Source organism: Lissotriton vulgaris, chromosome 1_1 (assembly GCF_964263255.1).
Source record: "Lissotriton vulgaris chromosome 1_1, aLisVul1.2, whole genome shotgun sequence".
Classification (NCBI taxonomy): Eukaryota; Metazoa; Chordata; class Amphibia; order Caudata; family Salamandridae; genus Lissotriton; species Lissotriton vulgaris.
Genome location: NC_141685.1, coordinates 1018828495 through 1018846310, shown reverse-complemented (window position 1 = coordinate 1018846310; position 17816 = coordinate 1018828495). Strand labels below are relative to the sequence as shown.

The 17816-nt window shown below is 44.1% G+C and overlaps 1 protein-coding gene across 2 annotated transcripts in view; it reads left to right on the top strand.

Moving 5' to 3' along the window:
• The window catches only part of C1_1H19orf38 (chromosome 1_1 C19orf38 homolog), a 152581-nt gene that overhangs the window by 671 nt on the left and 134094 nt on the right, over positions 1 to 17816 (top strand). The window contains exon 2 of one of the 2 annotated variants that reach the window (XM_086961516.1): positions 11641 to 11676. The exons of the other annotated variant lie outside the window; for it this stretch is intronic. Within the exon in view, the coding sequence (XP_086817642.1) occupies positions 11641 to 11676 (36 nt within the window). The remainder of the gene's footprint in view (positions 1 to 11640; positions 11677 to 17816) is intronic. 2 annotated transcript variants of the gene reach the window in all.

Below are 17816 nucleotides of genomic sequence, written 5' to 3'. Positions count from 1 at the left end.
ATTAAATAAAAAATGCACCCTTTTTCTACACCATTTATTATCAAAACACAAAATAAAATATGGATAAATACCAATGGAATGGCCATAAAATAAATAGGGATAAATAGGAATGGAAAGGCTAAAAAAAACATTAAAAAAACGAGATCCCTAAATATAAGGCTATAGTAGCAACGCCTTTTCTAGACATGTAGGCCTGAGTCCCGGGCACTATTTATCTTCAACGCAAGAAAGCTGTATTTTTTTATGTTTCTTTCATTATTACGTTCAAAGAGGCTGCTTTTACTATGTGTAAACATGTTCCCTCAAAGACATGTAATATTTTGTGGCTCAATTAAGCCAGCAGATGCCAACAAGTTGTTTGATCTGCTGGTCACGAGTTTGAATCATGACAAGGCCAACTCAGCCTTCTATCCTTCTGAAGCCAGTAAATGTAGGATCATGAAATTAGGTAACATATTGTACTTAGAGGGGGAAAACTGCAGTGTAAAGCACTATGTTTTTCCACTGCAGTGCATAAAAATTATTATTTTCCAATCAGAACAACTGCTAAAAGGCCTATGTGTTAAAATACTTTATTTCAGCGTTCACGGCCTCGTGTTTTTTAGGCATACAACTTTAGAGATAATCTGGTGCTCCTAAATTATGTGGGATGGGAAAACCACATTTTGCGGCAAGGTTGTCTATATAAGCATAAAGAAAAGCCATAAAAGGGGTAGGTTCTGTCAGGTAAGGAGTTTCTGAACTTCTTTCTTCTTAAAAAGTGAGAGTACCTACACTTGCACTAGTGCAATGTTTTTAATGGGAGATCAGCAACACTTATCAGACGCAAGCAGTTACTCTTGCTTAGTGAGCACCTCACTTTAATATTTCCATTTCAAGCACTTTTAAAGGTAATCTTTTTCTTACATTGAAGCTTGCACTATTCTTATTAAAGTTGTCCTTTCTACCTTCCAGAGTAATATAGTTTTTATAAAACAGTGGTTAATTTGTAAAAAGTGAAGTTCCAGGGCCCCAAAATATTTCTTGGCAGTCCACTGTAGCTGACGCTGCCCCAGCATCTGCCACTACTGCCAAATGCTAGTGACAGTAGTAACTATTTTCTAGGTTTTTTTAATATATTAAATTGCCAATGAGGAATTGCGCTAAAAAAAATGGTCAAACAGGGCCACCATGTGGTGAGTAAATATGTGCCAGTGTTTAGAAAAAGGTGCCAGTGCCAAGCACCGGCAACACTGGCACAGATTAAGCACTGGTGTAAGACATATAAATCTGTTGTAACATCTATTTTAATCAGCTCATGGGATGCATTACATTCACTATGGCAGTGTGTTGCCTTACGTGCTGTCTCTGTCCTTGGAACAAATCCGCACCCACTACTAAGAGCAAGTCACGCCGGTATTTGTTCCAGGGACGGAGCCTCAAAAAATAGAAGTATGGAATCCATATAAATTAGAGTATGACAAAGTTATATACCGGATTGTTTTATCATAATAATGATTTCACTAACTTCTTAAGTCCCAAAGATAGAGATTAAAACACATCAAGTTAAAAATTAATAACGGAGGAGTAATATATGTAATTATATGGGCATTAAATACTTCATTAGTCCAAAATCCAAAGGAGCATAAAGGGAAGTAATAACCAAGCATTGGCAAAGCCAATAGCTCTTGCCTATGCAAGAGCTATTGGTTTTGCCAATGTGCTTTAGCCATGTTGTACACCATCATGGCTCCTGTTCAGCATACACCATCATGGCTCCTGTTCAGCATGGCTAAACATTTGTTGCATAGAGGAGAGTGGTGTAGAGTGGAGTGGAGTGGCGTAGAGAGGTGTAGAGTGCCGTACACTGGAGTGGTGCCCAGTGGAGTGGAGGATTTTGGGGTGGTGTAGAGTGGAGAGGAGTGTTGTGGAGTACGGTAGAGTGGAGTGCCATAATGTGGAGTGTCATGGAGTAGAGTGGAGTGTGGTGGAGTAGAGTGGAGTGTTGTGGAGTACAGTGGATTGTCGTAGAGTGGTATGGAGTAAAGTGGTGTGGAGTAGAGTGGAGTGTTGTGGAGTAGAGTGGTGTAGACTGGAGTAGAGTGAAGGGTGTAGAGTGGAGGGGCATAAAGTGGAGTAGAGTGGCATAGCATGTTGTGGAGTGGGGAGGCATAGAGTGAAGTGGTGTAGAGTGGAGATGAGTAAAGTTGAGTAGTGTGTCATAGTGTAGAGTGGGGTACAGTGGAGTGGGATAGAGTTGAGTGGTATAAAGTAAAATGTCCTGGAGTGTTGTAGAAGGGAGTGTTGTGGAGTGCCATGGAGTGTAGTAGAGTAGAATGGCGTAGCACAGAGTGGAGTAAAGTGTTGTAGATTGGAGTGGCACAGAAAGGAGTAGAGCAGAGTGGTGTAGAGTAGGGTGGCGTGGAGTGGCATTGAGCATTGTGGAGTTGCATAGAGTGGCAAAAAGTACAGTAGAGTAGAGTGGCGTAGAGTAGAGTGGTGTAGAGTGCTGTGGAGTGTACCCCTTTTATGGCTTTTCTTTATGCTTATGGAGTAGAGTGGAGTGGAGTGGAGAGGAGAGGCGTAGCACAGAGTCGAGTAAAGTGTTGTAGAGTGGAGTGACATAAAATGGAGTATAGTGGCACAAAGTGTAGTGGAGTAGAGTGGATTAGACTGGAGTAGCACAGAGGGGAGTAAAGTGTTGTAGAGTGGTGTGGAGTGGCATAGAGTGGAGTGTCATATAGTGTCACGGTGTGTCATAAAGTGGTATAGAGTGGAGGGGAGTAGAATGGAGGGGTAGAGTGAAGGGATGCAGCGGGGAGGGGCGTGTGATGGAGGGCATAGAATGGAGTAAAGTGTCATAGAGTGGAATGTCCTATATTTTGTTGTAGAGTGGAGAAGCATCATAGAGTAGAGTGGAAGGTAGGAGAGTGGTGAAAAGTGCTGTGAAGTGACGAAGAGTGAAGTTTTGTAGAGTGGTGCGTTGAACAGTGGAGGGGTAGAGAGGAGAGGTATTAAGTGGAGAAGCATAGAGTGGAGTAAAGTGCTGTAGAGTGGAGTGACGTAGAATAGAGTGCAGTAAAGTGTCATAGAGTGGAGTAGAGTTGAGTGGCATAGCATAGAGTGGAGTAAAGAGCCATAGAGTGGAGTGGCAAAACATGGAGTGTCGTAGAATGGAGTGAAGTGGCGTGGAGTGCAGTAGAGTGGAGTAGCATAGAGTTTCGTAGAGTTGAGTATCGTAAATTGGTGTAAAGTAGGGTCACATCTGGTAAAGTATCGTAGAATAGCATAGAGTGGATTGGCGTAGAGTTCCATAGATGTGGTAGAGTGGAGTCTAAAATATTGGCATAGAGTGATGAGTCATAGAGTGGAGCGTCGTAGAGTGGAAACAAGTGAAGTGGAGTACAGTAGAGGAGAGTGGCATAGAGTAACATAGAGTGTCGTAAAATGGAGTGTCATAGATTGGCACACAATGAAGTGGTGTAGAGTGACGTACGGCAGAGTGGCATAGAGTGTCGTAGAGTGGAGTGTCTTAGAGTGACGTAGAGTGGAGTGACATATAGTGTCGTAGAGTGGGGTATTGTAGAGTAGAATATAGAGTAGAGCGGCATAAAGTGTTGTAGAGTAGACTGGCGTAGAGTGGCCTACAGTGTCATAGAGTAGAGTGGCGTAGAGTGTCTTGGAATGGCATACCATGACATAGAGTAGAGTGTCATAGAGTGTCATAGAGTGTCGTAGAGTGAAAAGCCGCAGCCCGTTCAGGTAAGGATGGTGGGCCGGTTGGGCTGTGTGGGGTATATTTCGACAGACAATGATGAAGAAAAATTAGATAAATAATTGATTTTCCCTCGACATCCTCCGTTGAAATAGCCCCCATACGGCCCCACCACTTTTACCTGGATGGACCACGGCTGAGAGTGAAGTGGAGTAAAATAGAGTGGTGTGTCATAGAGTGGAGTGTTGTAGAGTGGAGTAAAGGGTCATAAAGTAGACTTGAATAGAGTGGAGTAGAGTAAAGTGGTGTAGAGTTGAGTGACACTCCACTTTATGACAGTGGAGTGTCATAGAGTGTTGTAGAGTGTCGTAGAGGAGTGTTGTAGAGTCGAATGGTGTAGAGTTGAGTAGATGCATAGAGTGTAATAGCATGGTGTAGCGTGCAGTAGAATTAAGTGGAGTCAAATGATATAGAGTGGAGTGGCGTAGAGTGAAGTAGGGTGACTTAGAGTAGAGTAGCATAGAATTGAGTGGAGTGGTGTAGTGTTACATAGAGTGACATAGAGTTTAGGGGCGTACAGTGGCATAGAGTAAAGTGGTGTAGGGTGGAGTGGCGTAGAGTAGAGTTGAGTATGCATGGTGTGGTGCTGCCCTGCCATTACAGACAGTATATTTTTGAATTGATCATTACATTTGCACAGGCATACAATGTTATTGCTAAAACTATACAGCGCATAAACGATAATGTGTAGAAATAGCAAAACCTTATGTATTGATTTTTTAGATCAGATTAAAAATATTTGTTTCCAGCAGACTTCAGAATTTACAAAAAAATCTGCTACTTTTGTGCTTTTCTAATTCTGAGATAGTCTGAAATATTTGCACAGTTCATTTACAGAGATTTAAATGTTGTTGTGTACTAGAAAAAAGCTTTACCTTTCACACCCCCAGATTGTCAGATAAATCCTCTCACTCTGAAGTGAGAGAAAGAAAATGTAATTCTATTCCTAATCAAAAGAGAGAGCCTGACATTCGACCTCTGTCTTTGAATGCACAGCAAATGTGACAAGATAAAAATCATTTCTTCTGCTTCTTTCTAGCATTTCTTACTATCTCAATTGAAGACTGATCGATATGAACACTGTATTGTTTTACAGCTGGTATGGTGTGCAGGGGCAAATTTTAACTGACCATGGCAGAATTTAATCTCTCAGATCTGTTACAAAAGCACATAGCACTTTCTTGCAGCTCATGGCATTTGATATATAGTAGATTTCATTTATTTATATGTATATTTTAACCCGCTTTAAAGTTTAACTACGGGAGGGACAAAGACATGCTGGCCAGCCAAAAACAAATAAAGCCAGAAAATAGAAAGCAAGCTAATCTGAGGTACAAACCACAAAGCCGATGGTAAGCAATTGGCTAAAGGCATTCTTAGGTTAGCTTTCAGAATATCCCCAAGAAGTCTTTAGCAATCAGATCGCTGCACTGTCTGGAAGGCTTCAACCTGATAGGGACCTAACACGCTCGAAGGCAATAAAATTGATAATCCTTGGAATAAAATAACGTCTGTTTAAAAATAAAAATTGTCATATTTAAGATATGTTTTCTTAAATGATTGTTTGTTTTCTTTAAATGATTGATGAAGAAAATACTACATGAAATTAGAAAGTCCAATTGTAGCGGTTGTACGCTCTTGAATTAATTAACGGATTCAGAAATGAAATCATAATAATAGTTGTAAAACAAAAAAAAGAATAGAAGGCTACAATAAACTACAGCACCAAAAAGCATGCCAAGTAAGATTTCAAAATAAATAATTTTTAAGAAAAAGAAAAATAGCACTAATGCCAGAAATACATCCAGGACTTGTAAATATTAAGAAAAATGTGTAAGCAGTGGTTGAACGGAGGATTTATATTTATATGGTAATAAAGAGTAATAGCCCCACCTCCAGATAGCCTATTTAAGTTAAGCGTATGGCCTTAGCAGGCTTGACTCTTAACTTAAATATTAAGCGGTCGATTTAGACTTTGACAGATGGAGTAAAGGAAGTCAGGGAGATGGAAGACTTTACGTCCCCCACCCTGACTTTAGTCCATCCTCCAGATTTAGGGCCAGATGCATTAAGAAAGTGTTTTGCAATTCTTTGCGGTTCTCAATTGGGGAATCGCAAAACAGCATGCATGAAAGTGTACAGTACCCTTTCTGCGATTCCTAAGGGGTCGCAAATTACCTATCTCATGAATATTAATGAGGTAGGTTGTAATTTGCAAACCCCTAGGAATCGCAAAAATCCCAGGGATGGTAGCCTGCTGAGATCAGCAGATCACCATGTCTGTGATTGATTTTAAATAAAGCAATAATTTTATTTTGTAAAGCATTTGCGATGCAATAGGTCTCGCATTAATTAAGTTTGAGCTATTGGCATTGCTAAATACTGCAATACCAATTGCAACAAAAGTCTATAAATTGTAGGCCAAAAAAATGTGTATTTATTTTTGTAGCAATGGTGGCATGCTGCGCTTTAGATGTATATGTTTAAAAGTAAAGTGCACCATACTGCGATAGCTTCAATAGTTAATTGTGGATGTGTTAACAATTGATCTGTGCACTGATGGCTGGTGGTGTGTGTGCCTGTAGAAATTTTGCGCTGATGGCTGGTGGTGTGTGTGTCTGGTGGAAGTGTGCACTGCCGGCTGGTGCTGTGTGTGCCTGGTGAAAGCGCGCACTGGCGGCTGGTGGTGTGTGGCTAGTGAAAGCGTGCACTGACGGCTGGTGGTGTGTGTGTGTGCCTGGTGAAAGCGCGCACTGACGGCTGGTGGTGTGTGTGTGCCTGGTGAAAGCGTGCACTGATGGCTGGTGGTGTGTGTGTGTGCCTGGTGAAAGCGTGCACAGATGTCTGGTGGTGTGTGCCTGGTGGAAGCATGCACTGACGGCTGGTGGTGTTTGTGCCCAGTGAAAGTGTGCACTGACGACTGATTGTGTCTGTGCCCGGTGAAAGTGTGTACTGACGGTGTGGCTGTGTGTGTGGTTGTGTGTGTGTGGTTGTGTGTGGTTGTGTTTGTGTGTGGTTGTGTGTGTGGTCGTGTGAGTGTGGTTGTGTGTGTGTGGTTGTGTGTGTGTGGTTGTGTGTGTGTGGTTGTGTGTGTGTGGTTGTGGTTGTGTGTGTATGGGTGTGTGTGTGGGTGTGTGTGTGTGGTTGTGTGTGTGGTTGTGTGTGTGCGGTTGTGGTTGTGTGGGGTTGTGTGGGGTTGCGTGTGTGTGGGGTTGCATGTGGCATTGCATGTGTGGTTGCTTGTGTGCGCGTGTGTGTGGTTGTGTGTGTGTGGTTGTGTGTGTGGTTGTGTATGTGTGTGTGTGGTTGTGTATGTGTGTGTGTGGTTGTGTGTGTGTGGTTGTGTGTGTGTGTGGTTGTGTGTGTGCGGTTGTGTATGTGTGTCTGTGTGGTTTTGTGTGTGTTTGTGTGTGTGGTTGTGTGTGTTGTTGTGTGTGTGTGGTTGTGTATGTGTGTGTGGTTGTGTGTGTGTGGCTGTTTGTGTGTGTGGTTGTGTGTGTGTGGTTGTGTGTGTGGTTGTGTGTGTGTGGTTGTGTGTGTGGGTGTGTGGTTGTGTGTGTGTGTGGTTGTGTATGTGTGTGGTTGTGTATGCGTGTGTGGCTGTGTGTGTGTGTGTGGTTGTGTGGTTGTGTGTGGTTGTGTGTATGTGAGTAAGTAGGTGAATACATCCTGTAGTCACCGTGATAATACATGTACTTATTTTTAAGTGCATTTAGGTGAATGCAATTCTCACTTTCTTTTTATGAGCCCTGGTGTTGAGCCAAACGAATATAATGATATCATGTAACTAAATAAGCCAATACCGGTGCAGGACATTTTACAATTGCTCAAATCACAAATCAGGCATTTGATGGCATTGCCACTATTATTATATTTGTATATCACCGCCTATATGGAGTGCTTGGTTTATCTCGTGGGTTCTGCATACAGATTCCTCACACCACGAAATGAAAGCGCACTATATTTTATGGCACAGCTTTGTTTGCCATGGGAGTGGGAACCAGCACAGAAAGAGAGATAGGGAAAGAGAGAGATAGAGAGAATGAAGGAACGAGTACACATGGGAAGACGGAGAAAAAGAGTGAAAAACACCGTGGCCATAGATTAACGTGTGAATGCAAATGTAAAAGTTGAAAGAATTAAACACAATTATTCTACTTACCTTGGAGAAGTTGATTGAATGAGATAATGGACTTGATGTCAGGTTGCAGACAAAGTTGCACTCCCAAAAGTGCAGGGTCCTGTAAACAAGTTATGAAAATCCGGAAAGCATGCTCTGCAGGAGGTATGGCTGGGTAACTAAAGCGGTTTTTACTGGCCCAGATTAGTCCTGCAGTAGAGTATCGTGTATTAGCACTGCCCCTTGTGGCCAAAACGAGTGAATACAAGCGAACGCACCTCGAAAGTTTAAAAGCAGATAGTCGCGCGTAACACAATGTAAACAATGTCGGCATTGCTGGGGGAGGGGGGCGGGGGAGCTGGAGCGCTTTTCTTTGAAGTCTGATGGCGGGGGGTGGGAGAGGCTTGAGAGCAGATTCCTCTGAAGTTGGATCCGACCCAGATGGTGTTTGGTGCGAGGCTGATGGGTTTGACGTGCACGCGCGTCTCACATGAGTGCATTACATGAGCTGCACGTAATCCGCGCTTGGTCAAGAGTTTGTTTCAACAACTATACACTAGCCTATTAATCCTTGCGGGATATAATAGTCGAGACCTAAAAATGATAAGGTTTCTTTTCATTTTTTAAGAGCAGGCAGTGGTCCGTAGGAACACTGCCTACTCTTAAAAATGCTTTTACAAACATTCACAACTGCAAATGTCTTACCACCTACTTGAAGTAGGTGGTAATATTCAAATGTTTTGCGACTACATCCACGGTCACAAAACATTCATGCATACTGTTAGGATTTGCTAGTTGGAAGGGACGCCGTAAACACGCCCCTTCCCCATAGCGAATCTCAAACCCATTTTACGATTCGGTAACAGGTAACTGAATCGCAAAATTGGGTTTGATGCATCGCAAAAGCATTTTTTGTGATTGCACACGGTTGCGAGGGGAAAAATGCTTGCTGCATCTGGTCCTTAGCGTTCACATTGGGCACTGCAGTGAACTCTATGGTTTTATTTAAACTGCCATCACAGCAGTTCATACAGAGCTGTTAACAAGTTTGGTGCGCACCTATCATTTATGACGGATGCCTCTACCAAACTTTTAGAAGATTTTTCTTTTCCTAAACAGACTCCCAAAACTGGAGTCTGTTTTTAGGAAGAGAAAAAGCAAATGGCTCCAGCATAATGGGATTTTTATCCGACAGTGTGGGGGTCATTTTGCATAGTAAAAAAACAATCCGACCGCCCACTCTAAATAGGGCGGATTGTTGAATGACTTACCTTCAACAGCCAGTACTCCCTTGGGTCGGTAGAGGAAGGTTTACACCAATGGATTACATTTTACTCCAGCAGCGTGAAGCTGGCAGTCCACCCAACTCAAATTAGGGCTGGAGACTGAGAGTTTGGCAGGAAGGGTACTTATCGCTATTGCGACTGAGTACCCTGTCGGCCAAAACTTCTAAATTGGGCCCTAAGATTCAAAGCTTCAGAACTTAAAAAACGCACTTAGGATTCTTCTAAAGCCAGAGTGACCCCTTCAAGTAGCCTGTAGCGGCTGGCAGGGAACAAGAGAGGAGGCGCAGGCTGAGGGAGATGCAGAGGAGGAGGGTTTACAAAATAGAAAAAAACACTTACCTTATTGCTGGGTCTTGAGTCGTCTCTCCTCCGTGTCACACGTCATGACAGCGTCTCTCTGCCAGAAGCACCTAGGCTCCCTCCCCTAAGCCAATCCCAATCACAACGCTGCAGTACAGCGTTGTGATTGATCTGAGTGCCGTGGCTCAGCACTCAGACGGGTAATGGGAGGCGGACCATGTTCCCCACTAGGCTGTGTAATGCAGCCTGGTGGGAAACATGCAAAGTGCACAGGCCTGCTTGGCCACCCGAGCCGTCCTGCACACTTTGGAGTGGAGCAACCATGCCTCCTCCCGGACGTCACGGAGTCCCAGCCCTATCCAACCTCGCTGAAAAATAAAAGATATGATAATAACAGAAATAACTTCTATTACTATTATTTTTTTTTATACTGCTGCGGGAGCAGTGGGACAACGCTCATCTGCCTTAGCGGAGGAGCCGCCACTGCAAGTAGGTGCTGTTAATTCGCATGAATACTAGGCCTGGGCTGAGTTCTTGGAGTTATGTGGAATTCCGTGAAGTGACCTTAAATCTCCGCTGCACTACACAGAGTTCCGCAAGCGGCAGAGTGCGTTAGGTCGCACTGTTCGCACTGATTTGTAGTGCCGGGTGTTTGTTCCACACTGGAAAATCAGCGCAAATGGCACCATGCGCAGCACATGAGGGCGCTGCTTCTTTCTGCCTCTTGAGTAGATGCTTGCTTGAGTAAATGCTCTATTCGAGTGATAGCTTCCTTAACTTGAACTGAAAGATTCTCAACGACAACAGTACCGGGCATCCGCGACCTCCTGCGTTGAGAAATCTCGCTGGGAGGTGGTCTGGAGTAAGTGCTTGCACTCACCAACTTAACTTTGACAAGCGTGAGCGAGGGGAAAAACTGAGTTTTTCGGGACTCTGCGCGCTATGCAGAGTAGGAAAATCTCCGCAAATGCCGCAAGCGCAGCAGAATTTCACCCCCAGGCCTACTGAAACAAAATATTTTCATAAGTGAAAAGGAATATTTTTCTCCACAATTCTTGCATTGCATTTACATGTGCAAGATGTTTGCTCCCTGCTGCAGACCAAAGGATTTTCACCAGCCCACCAATGGGGGCTGTTAACGCGATTCGAGAAACATTCTCACCTCATTAGTCCTTGAATGTGGCAACCAGCTGATTGAAGGTCGTCAGTTAAGCAATGCCTTCCACGCGCAGAGCTTTTCGAAACTTTTGATCTGTCCGAGCTAGAAACGTTTCCCTGAATTTCTTACAATTGGGAAATTATGCAGTAGGTGGTCGATTATGTGGCAAGTGTGGTCACAGCAGGAGCAGAGGCGCAACTAGAGCCAAATTTCGGATGGGGGGAGGGCTACTAAAAATTTCGGGGGGCTGATTCTTCCAGCAATATGCAGGGTGGAGATGCGGGGGCTCTACGAAGGGGTGAAAAACAACAAAGCCTCGTTAACAAGTAAATGGTCTTTTAAAGACCTGTGAAGTACTCGGGTGCGGCTGTGTGCGCGCCCAGGAAGCTGCCTCAGCCAGCTGACACACACGGGAGAGGGTTGAGGAGGTGGGGGGGGGGGACTGAAGCCCTTTGAGCCCAATGGTCGTTGCGCACCTGGGTCACAGCATTGCATAATATAAGAAGCCTTCTAGACCATCTGTCTCCGAGGTGGAATGAAAACGAAACCTCAGAATGCCTGGGGAAGTAAGTTGTGCAGTGGGCCGCAAAAGACCTGTTGGTAAGAAGTCGTGACTCCCTTTATGGCCAATTCAGCCTTCAACCTTCCGGGCTCGACAAAATGGGCACCCTTGAGTTGGGTAACAGTTACACAGGCTACCGAAGCTTTTAAAAAAACAGTTGTCGATGTGTGTTATGAAATCCAGCAATTTAAAAGGCCCATAGTGCACAGGGGCTGGTTTATACCGGAAGTCCCCAGAAATGCCCTAAGTGCGGGAACTAGGGGCGTGCTAGGAATGATTCACAATGACGAGTAGCCATGCCATGATCTTGTGAAACTGCATGCTCACGGAAAACCTGACGGTGCACTATTTAAAACTAGGAATGTAAGGGCGAATCTCACTGTATGTGTATGCTAGATTTTACGCAAACCATCCTCTTGTTGATTTTCGATAAACATGTCCTGTTCTCCATCTCTTTAGGTGTCGTCTTTGGGATGCCTCGGGGGACCGCTTCAGGTTGGTTTGCCATTTTATTTATTGCAACTTTGGACATTTTAAAGGTACCGCCTGCCAGAATTGGGTTACTGCAACACACAGCGGTTTGGTATACAGATCTAGATGCATCTTCTATTCATTTCCTTTGCATGTGCGATGTGTATGTTACGTATATATAATCTGATTCAACAAGCTTTCTGGAGAATTAAACCTAGTTTACTCCTTCAAAAAGTCGCACTTGGTGCATGTGTACATTAAATCTGGTTCTCAAAGCGTTAATGAAATAGCCCTGCATGCATGTCAATCAAAGTGCGTATTTTGCGCAACAAAAAGTATGTGTTGAACGCACCATACCTCCAAAACGCATGTGTAGTTGAGGGCAGGGGCTAGGAAATGCAGTGCAGTCGTGCTGAAGCGGTTATGTGATTTCAGTGCACGCATTTCATCTAAACCTCATTTCATCTAATAAGAACTGGTCGGTTTCAGAGCGCTAAGTATGTTCCTTCCAGGCTGAGGCTTCCACATAATGCCTTCCATTTTGAATTGAACGAAGATTTGCGGAAGTTTAATTTCCCTCAAACGTCCCAGCTTGCATGGCGGGTGCTCTTTCATCAAGCCCCTCATCATTCTCCCCACAACTACCCCTACACATTTTTCTACCAAATCTTCTAAACAGTCCAACATAATTCTCCCCAAGAAGTATCCATTCTATTGTGTGAAGAGAGCTTGCTTCTCTACAAACCACATACCGGTTTCTTCACTGTATTCACACTGGCAAGTAACGGGGCCTGGCAAACGTACCGCAGGCTCAAATGTAAGCAAGGAAAAAGTATATTTGGGGGACAGCAGGCCCCTCACTCCCTCTGTTCTCGGTGCCGCTGCACCTGCTTCACTATTGATAGCTACACTCCTGTTTTTTCATTTGTATTGCCTTTATCTGCCCTCATTTAGTGTGTTACTTATAAATAGTTTAAATTACGATATTTTTAGATGAATATTCAACATTTAAATTGTATTTAGAAGTTTTTGGTGCATTGACTTTGCTGTGACTTGAGTTGGAGCAGTCACCGTTTCAACTCAATTGATTTTCACAAAGATTTGACAATTTAATTTCACACCTATCTTTACATCTGAATCGCACCTACTCTGTTCATTTGTAAGTACTGTCGTAAGTGGGACAAAATGCACTAAACTAGGAACAGATCTTTGAGTGTGGGGGAGAAAGGGCAAATATTGCAGGGAACACTTTTACGCTGAAATACAAAAATGGAACAAAATGTAAAAAATCCTCTTGTTTCCCATACCACCGCCTGTATACTGCATGCGGTGCTTAGACGAGTAGGCAAACTTAAGGATGTGAACACTTGCAACAGTCACCTTTCATTGTGAGTTCAGTGAATCAAAGCACTGCATTCTTCATCCAAGTCCCCGTAGCATGCCCACTGCCATTGTTAAAGTACAAAATCTCATGGAGATAAAATTGAAGACTAGGTAATGTATGCAGTAGAAGTAATCAACATACCAATGGAGTGCGGAGGGTCCATAAGTAACAAAAAAACATCTTCAGCAAGCTTTGTATGAATTAGCTCACATTAAAAGAATGATTACGGAGATGAGGAAGTTGACTGTGGTAGGCTATCTGAAGATGACAACAGATAGCCCAGTCACAAGATATCCGTTTGAACATACGGGTCGCTGTGGGCGCAGTTTATTGTTCCGATATAGGGCCGGAACAATCAAATAGCCACTGTGCTTCCGTCTGGGTTTTCAAAGAAATCTTGATCTAACACCTTGCCCCTGCGATGAGAGATTAGGGCAAACCAGACTGCATTTCCTATTTTTTAGTGGCTTTTATTCAGTGCACAATAACAGTTCTTACTTCCACTTAAAAAGAGATGTAATATTATTGAGTTTAAGGTAGCTTTTAGTATAATATATCAACTTTCTGATAAAGAGGCAACTTCACATAGGCACTTTTTTGTGAATGGCGGTGCAAGCTCCTAGCTCTATGAATACCAATTAATTTGGATTCATTGATTATGCTACTAAGAGCTGTGATTGCATTGAAGACAAAGATCCTTTTTAAAAGATTGTTTTTATACATTACATATTATTATGTATTTATTTATTTTTATTGTATATGTTTGTGCTTTTGTGGATACTTTGTGTACCTGAGTAAAGATTTTGAGCTTAAAGTCATCAACGTCAAAGCGCATGATTTCCACGCTTACCTGAGTGGGGCTGGTGGTGCTTGCTTCGAAAGAAAATCAAATTCTATTTTTGTCTTTTTACCTTGTGTTGTCTTTCTTGATCCTTCCTGCTTGTGAGGTCTTAGCATGCTTTTAGGAAGGTAGGATCCTTCTGCATGGTTAACCCCATTTTGCTTGCCTGGTGCTAAGCTGTTTTTGACCAGTCTGACTGTGATCCTGCTAATCAAGACCACAGTCTATCTGCATTCTCCCTTAAATTGTTGTGGTAAGTACTTAGGTACATCCCAGATTGGATACTGGGGTACCCTTATCAGTCTCTAGTATATGGTACCAAGGTACCCAGGGCATAAGTACCCAGAGGTCCCCCATGGGCTGAAGCATGCATTATGCTACCTATGGGAGACCATTAAAAACGGAACTACCGGCCTGCCATTGCAGCCTTTGTACGCTGGTGCAAGCAGCACTTACTACAGATATAGGTTTCCTATATCTGGGGTCACTGCACTTAAAACCTATAAGTCACCCCTATAGCAGGCCTTATAAATCCTGAAGGCAGGGTGCCTGGTTCTAAGTGTGAGGGTGCCCCTGCATGAGCAGGATACCGCTACAGCCTACGGAGCCAATTCTCCTGGGTTGTAAGTGAAGCAACCATATACTATATAGAGGGGTATTGCGTATTTACGCAATGACCATCTCGAAACTGGCTGCAACGAATCCTATCATGTTTGGTATCAAACATGTTGGAATCATACCCCCACACCGTAAATGGTGTGGGAGGTATGATTCCAAACACTGGAAGAGCCCTCCGTTAGGCTCCTACTGTTCCCGGTACCTGCCTTCTTGACCCAGACAGCACACAATGGTTGCTGCTGACCAGAGACATGATTCTGCCCTCCTGCTGCTGTGCCAAGCTCAAGCAGGGGAAGGCATAACAATAGGCATCCTGTCACAGGGAAGTTTGAACAACTCCCAGGCAGGATTTAGTGTATTGGGAAAGGATGGGTGTGTTTGCCAGTGCCACTCAGTCTGTATGCGGGGCACATTTGGTATCCCCATGCATAGTCCTAGTTCAAACCAGCTCTGGGAGCTGTTGGCTTCTGCTCTGGTGCAAAACTGGACAAAGGGCATTGGAGTAACCTCCCCACTGTCCAGACTATCCCCTGGGAGAGTCCCCTGAATCGTCCCAACCCTTTCCTAAGGGTGCTTAAGGGCTTACCTGTGGTTGGGTCCCTAGATTCGTTGTGGGACAAGATTCAGATCAGACACCACTTCTACTTCTACCGTCTGGGCACTCTGGGCTTCACTAGACTTCGTTTGGGCTCGACTTCGGCTCCCTTCTAGTCTGCTGTATCATCTGTGCCTGTGCACCATACAGGAACCTTCCAAGGCCTGTAGGCATCAAAGACACCTGAAGGAATCTTCCTTGGAGTGAAGGAGTCACTCCCCTGCATCTGCAGGCACCACAACTAAGTTGACCGGTCTGCTGATCCTGAGCTCCTTCAGACTCCGTAATATTCTACAACAAAAGTGGTAATTTTCCATAGCTCCCAAGGCCTGCCCTCTCACCAAGTTTCAGGCCAGTATCCCTTGTGGGGGATGCAATAACCGAACCCCTGTGCACTGGGTCAACTTGCAGTTGCAAAGGCTTGTTGGCTTCCTTCCAAGAAGATCTGTGGGCTCCAAGTAGGCACAACCGCGAGCATGTCTAGAGACTAGAATCTTCAGCCACACCATATTGTTGTGCATTGTGGCCTACATCTTTTAGTGAGCTGCTTGAGGTCCTCTCGCAACTCCAGTGCCTCCGGCCTGTCGGTCCATTTGAGAGTCACTGTTGTTTCTTTTAGGCTCCCCTGATTGCTGAGGGCCTGCCTTGACTCCACTGCTTTTGGCGAGTCTCCTGGACCTTCCTGGTCCCGACGTTGCTCCTTCTTCAATTCCTGCGTTGGTTGCATTTGCCAAGGCTTGTTGGTGCTCCTGCCGGACACCGACCCCTCAGCACCCGACATCCTTTGTGGGACAACTTGTACATGGCTCCTGGTCTTCCTCAGCATCGCCTGGTCCTCACAGCTGCAGAGTCAAGGTCATCATCACCCATCCTGACACACCTGGCATCGGAGGGCGTTCGTCTTCCAAGTCTCCTGGTCACCTCTGAGTGACATAGAATCTGTCCCCTTTGATTGCAGGTACCTCTCAACTAGAATCCACCTTCGTATTCCATCGGACACTTTCTTCTCCTTCAGCAGCAGCACTTTCCTGAAGTCCTCCTTTGGGTTAGACAGCAGTTTCAGACACCACTTCACACGTATGCACCCGACTTCCCTGGTGTAGGTAATATGGGTACTAGGGTGTCCACGGGTGGGGTGGCTCTCCAACCTTCTGTCTTCCACAGGGTTTTTTCAGGGTCCACGGGAAGGGTTCTTAATCTTTAAAAACCCAACGCAACATACCCATAGAGTTGTACCGATAATGCAGTTGTTTTCCCACACCTCACACGCTCTCTGTGGGGTACCTATCTACTCAACTTGGTGGTTCCTTGGGTCCCCAGCACTTCTACATCCTCTCGACCTTGTCTTCACCTGAGTCGTGCTTCTTATACCACTTTCTTAGTATATTGTTTGGTCCCACCCCCGGGGTCCTCTGTGTACTTCGTGCTATTTACTGTGTTTCTTTGCAAAATATTGTGTACATTGTCATTATCTCCGGGTAGGAGATATCTAAACATGTTAGAGAGTATATTATAATAAATACATATTTTTATAAATACCTTGTGTTGTTCTCTTTCATTTAATCTATACTATAAGATTGCATTCTAGTAAAACAAGCTCCTTTAAACTCATTCTGGACAAAGCTTGAAGGCTGCTCTCCACAGCTACCACATAGAGAACTTCTAAGGTTGTCTAAGACCTCTTAAATAACCATAATGGTTTCTGGACTGGTGCAATGTGCCCACTTACATTAGTGGATAGCATATGCCAGGCCAGCTTGTCACAATGCTATTCTGTGTACAGGATTATCAGGCAGTACCAGTCCCATGATTGTTAAGGAGAATGTTTTTGTTCTCCATGATCGGACTCTGCACTGAATTCATCAGCAACCCTTTCACCTTCTGATGAAATTAGGCTTGTGAACTGAAGAAGAACTTGCCTGCAATCAGTACCTATTGTAGAAGCTTCAAGTTTAACTGAGGATTAACTGCAGTAACTCGACTTTTCATAATACCATGGTCAGCCAGGATCTTTAAAGGCAAAGTGCACTTTTCAGTAATAAAAAGCGTTTGTTCTGGTTGTACAGTTTTCTTTCATCTTTCCTTTTTTAAAAAACAGTCAACCCAGTCAAACCACCTGGTTTGTAAAGCTTAGCTACTCACCGCAAGGTTCCAAGGCGCTAGGGGTGGGGGTCTCTCCGTTGAGTGCAGGGATCATCCGAAGGGCCAGGTCTGGAGGTCCTTTCTGAACTGGAGGCTGATTACATGTTCAATGTTTGTTTCACATTCATAAGTCTTACTTGAAATACTCCCTTTAAATTTTGTCCAAATCTTATTACTCAAATCCTTTGATTCAACCTGCATAGTGTTTGCAGTTTATGTCTACCAAGGGACTACGACAAACATAGCTGCTCAGCATGAGAGACATTTATTGCAAAAACCCCATTCAGAATTGTAGCGACATTCACTGGGTTACGCTTCACTGCAGTGGAGCAAATGGACTTACACAACAGAGTTAACTTGGTGGTTTGAGGAAGAGTGCCAATAACACACATATCCATGGCAAAGGCACAAAATTGAACCAAATGCTATCATAAACATGGGCAACTAGGTTAGGAGCCAATTCCCTCTTCAGGTTGAAGCTCTATCCCAGAAACCACGATTTTCCAGGGCAGCTACAGTAACCTAAAATGCCCAGGACAGCCATTGCTGCTAGACCAAGTAAATTGTACACATTGTCAAGTGTC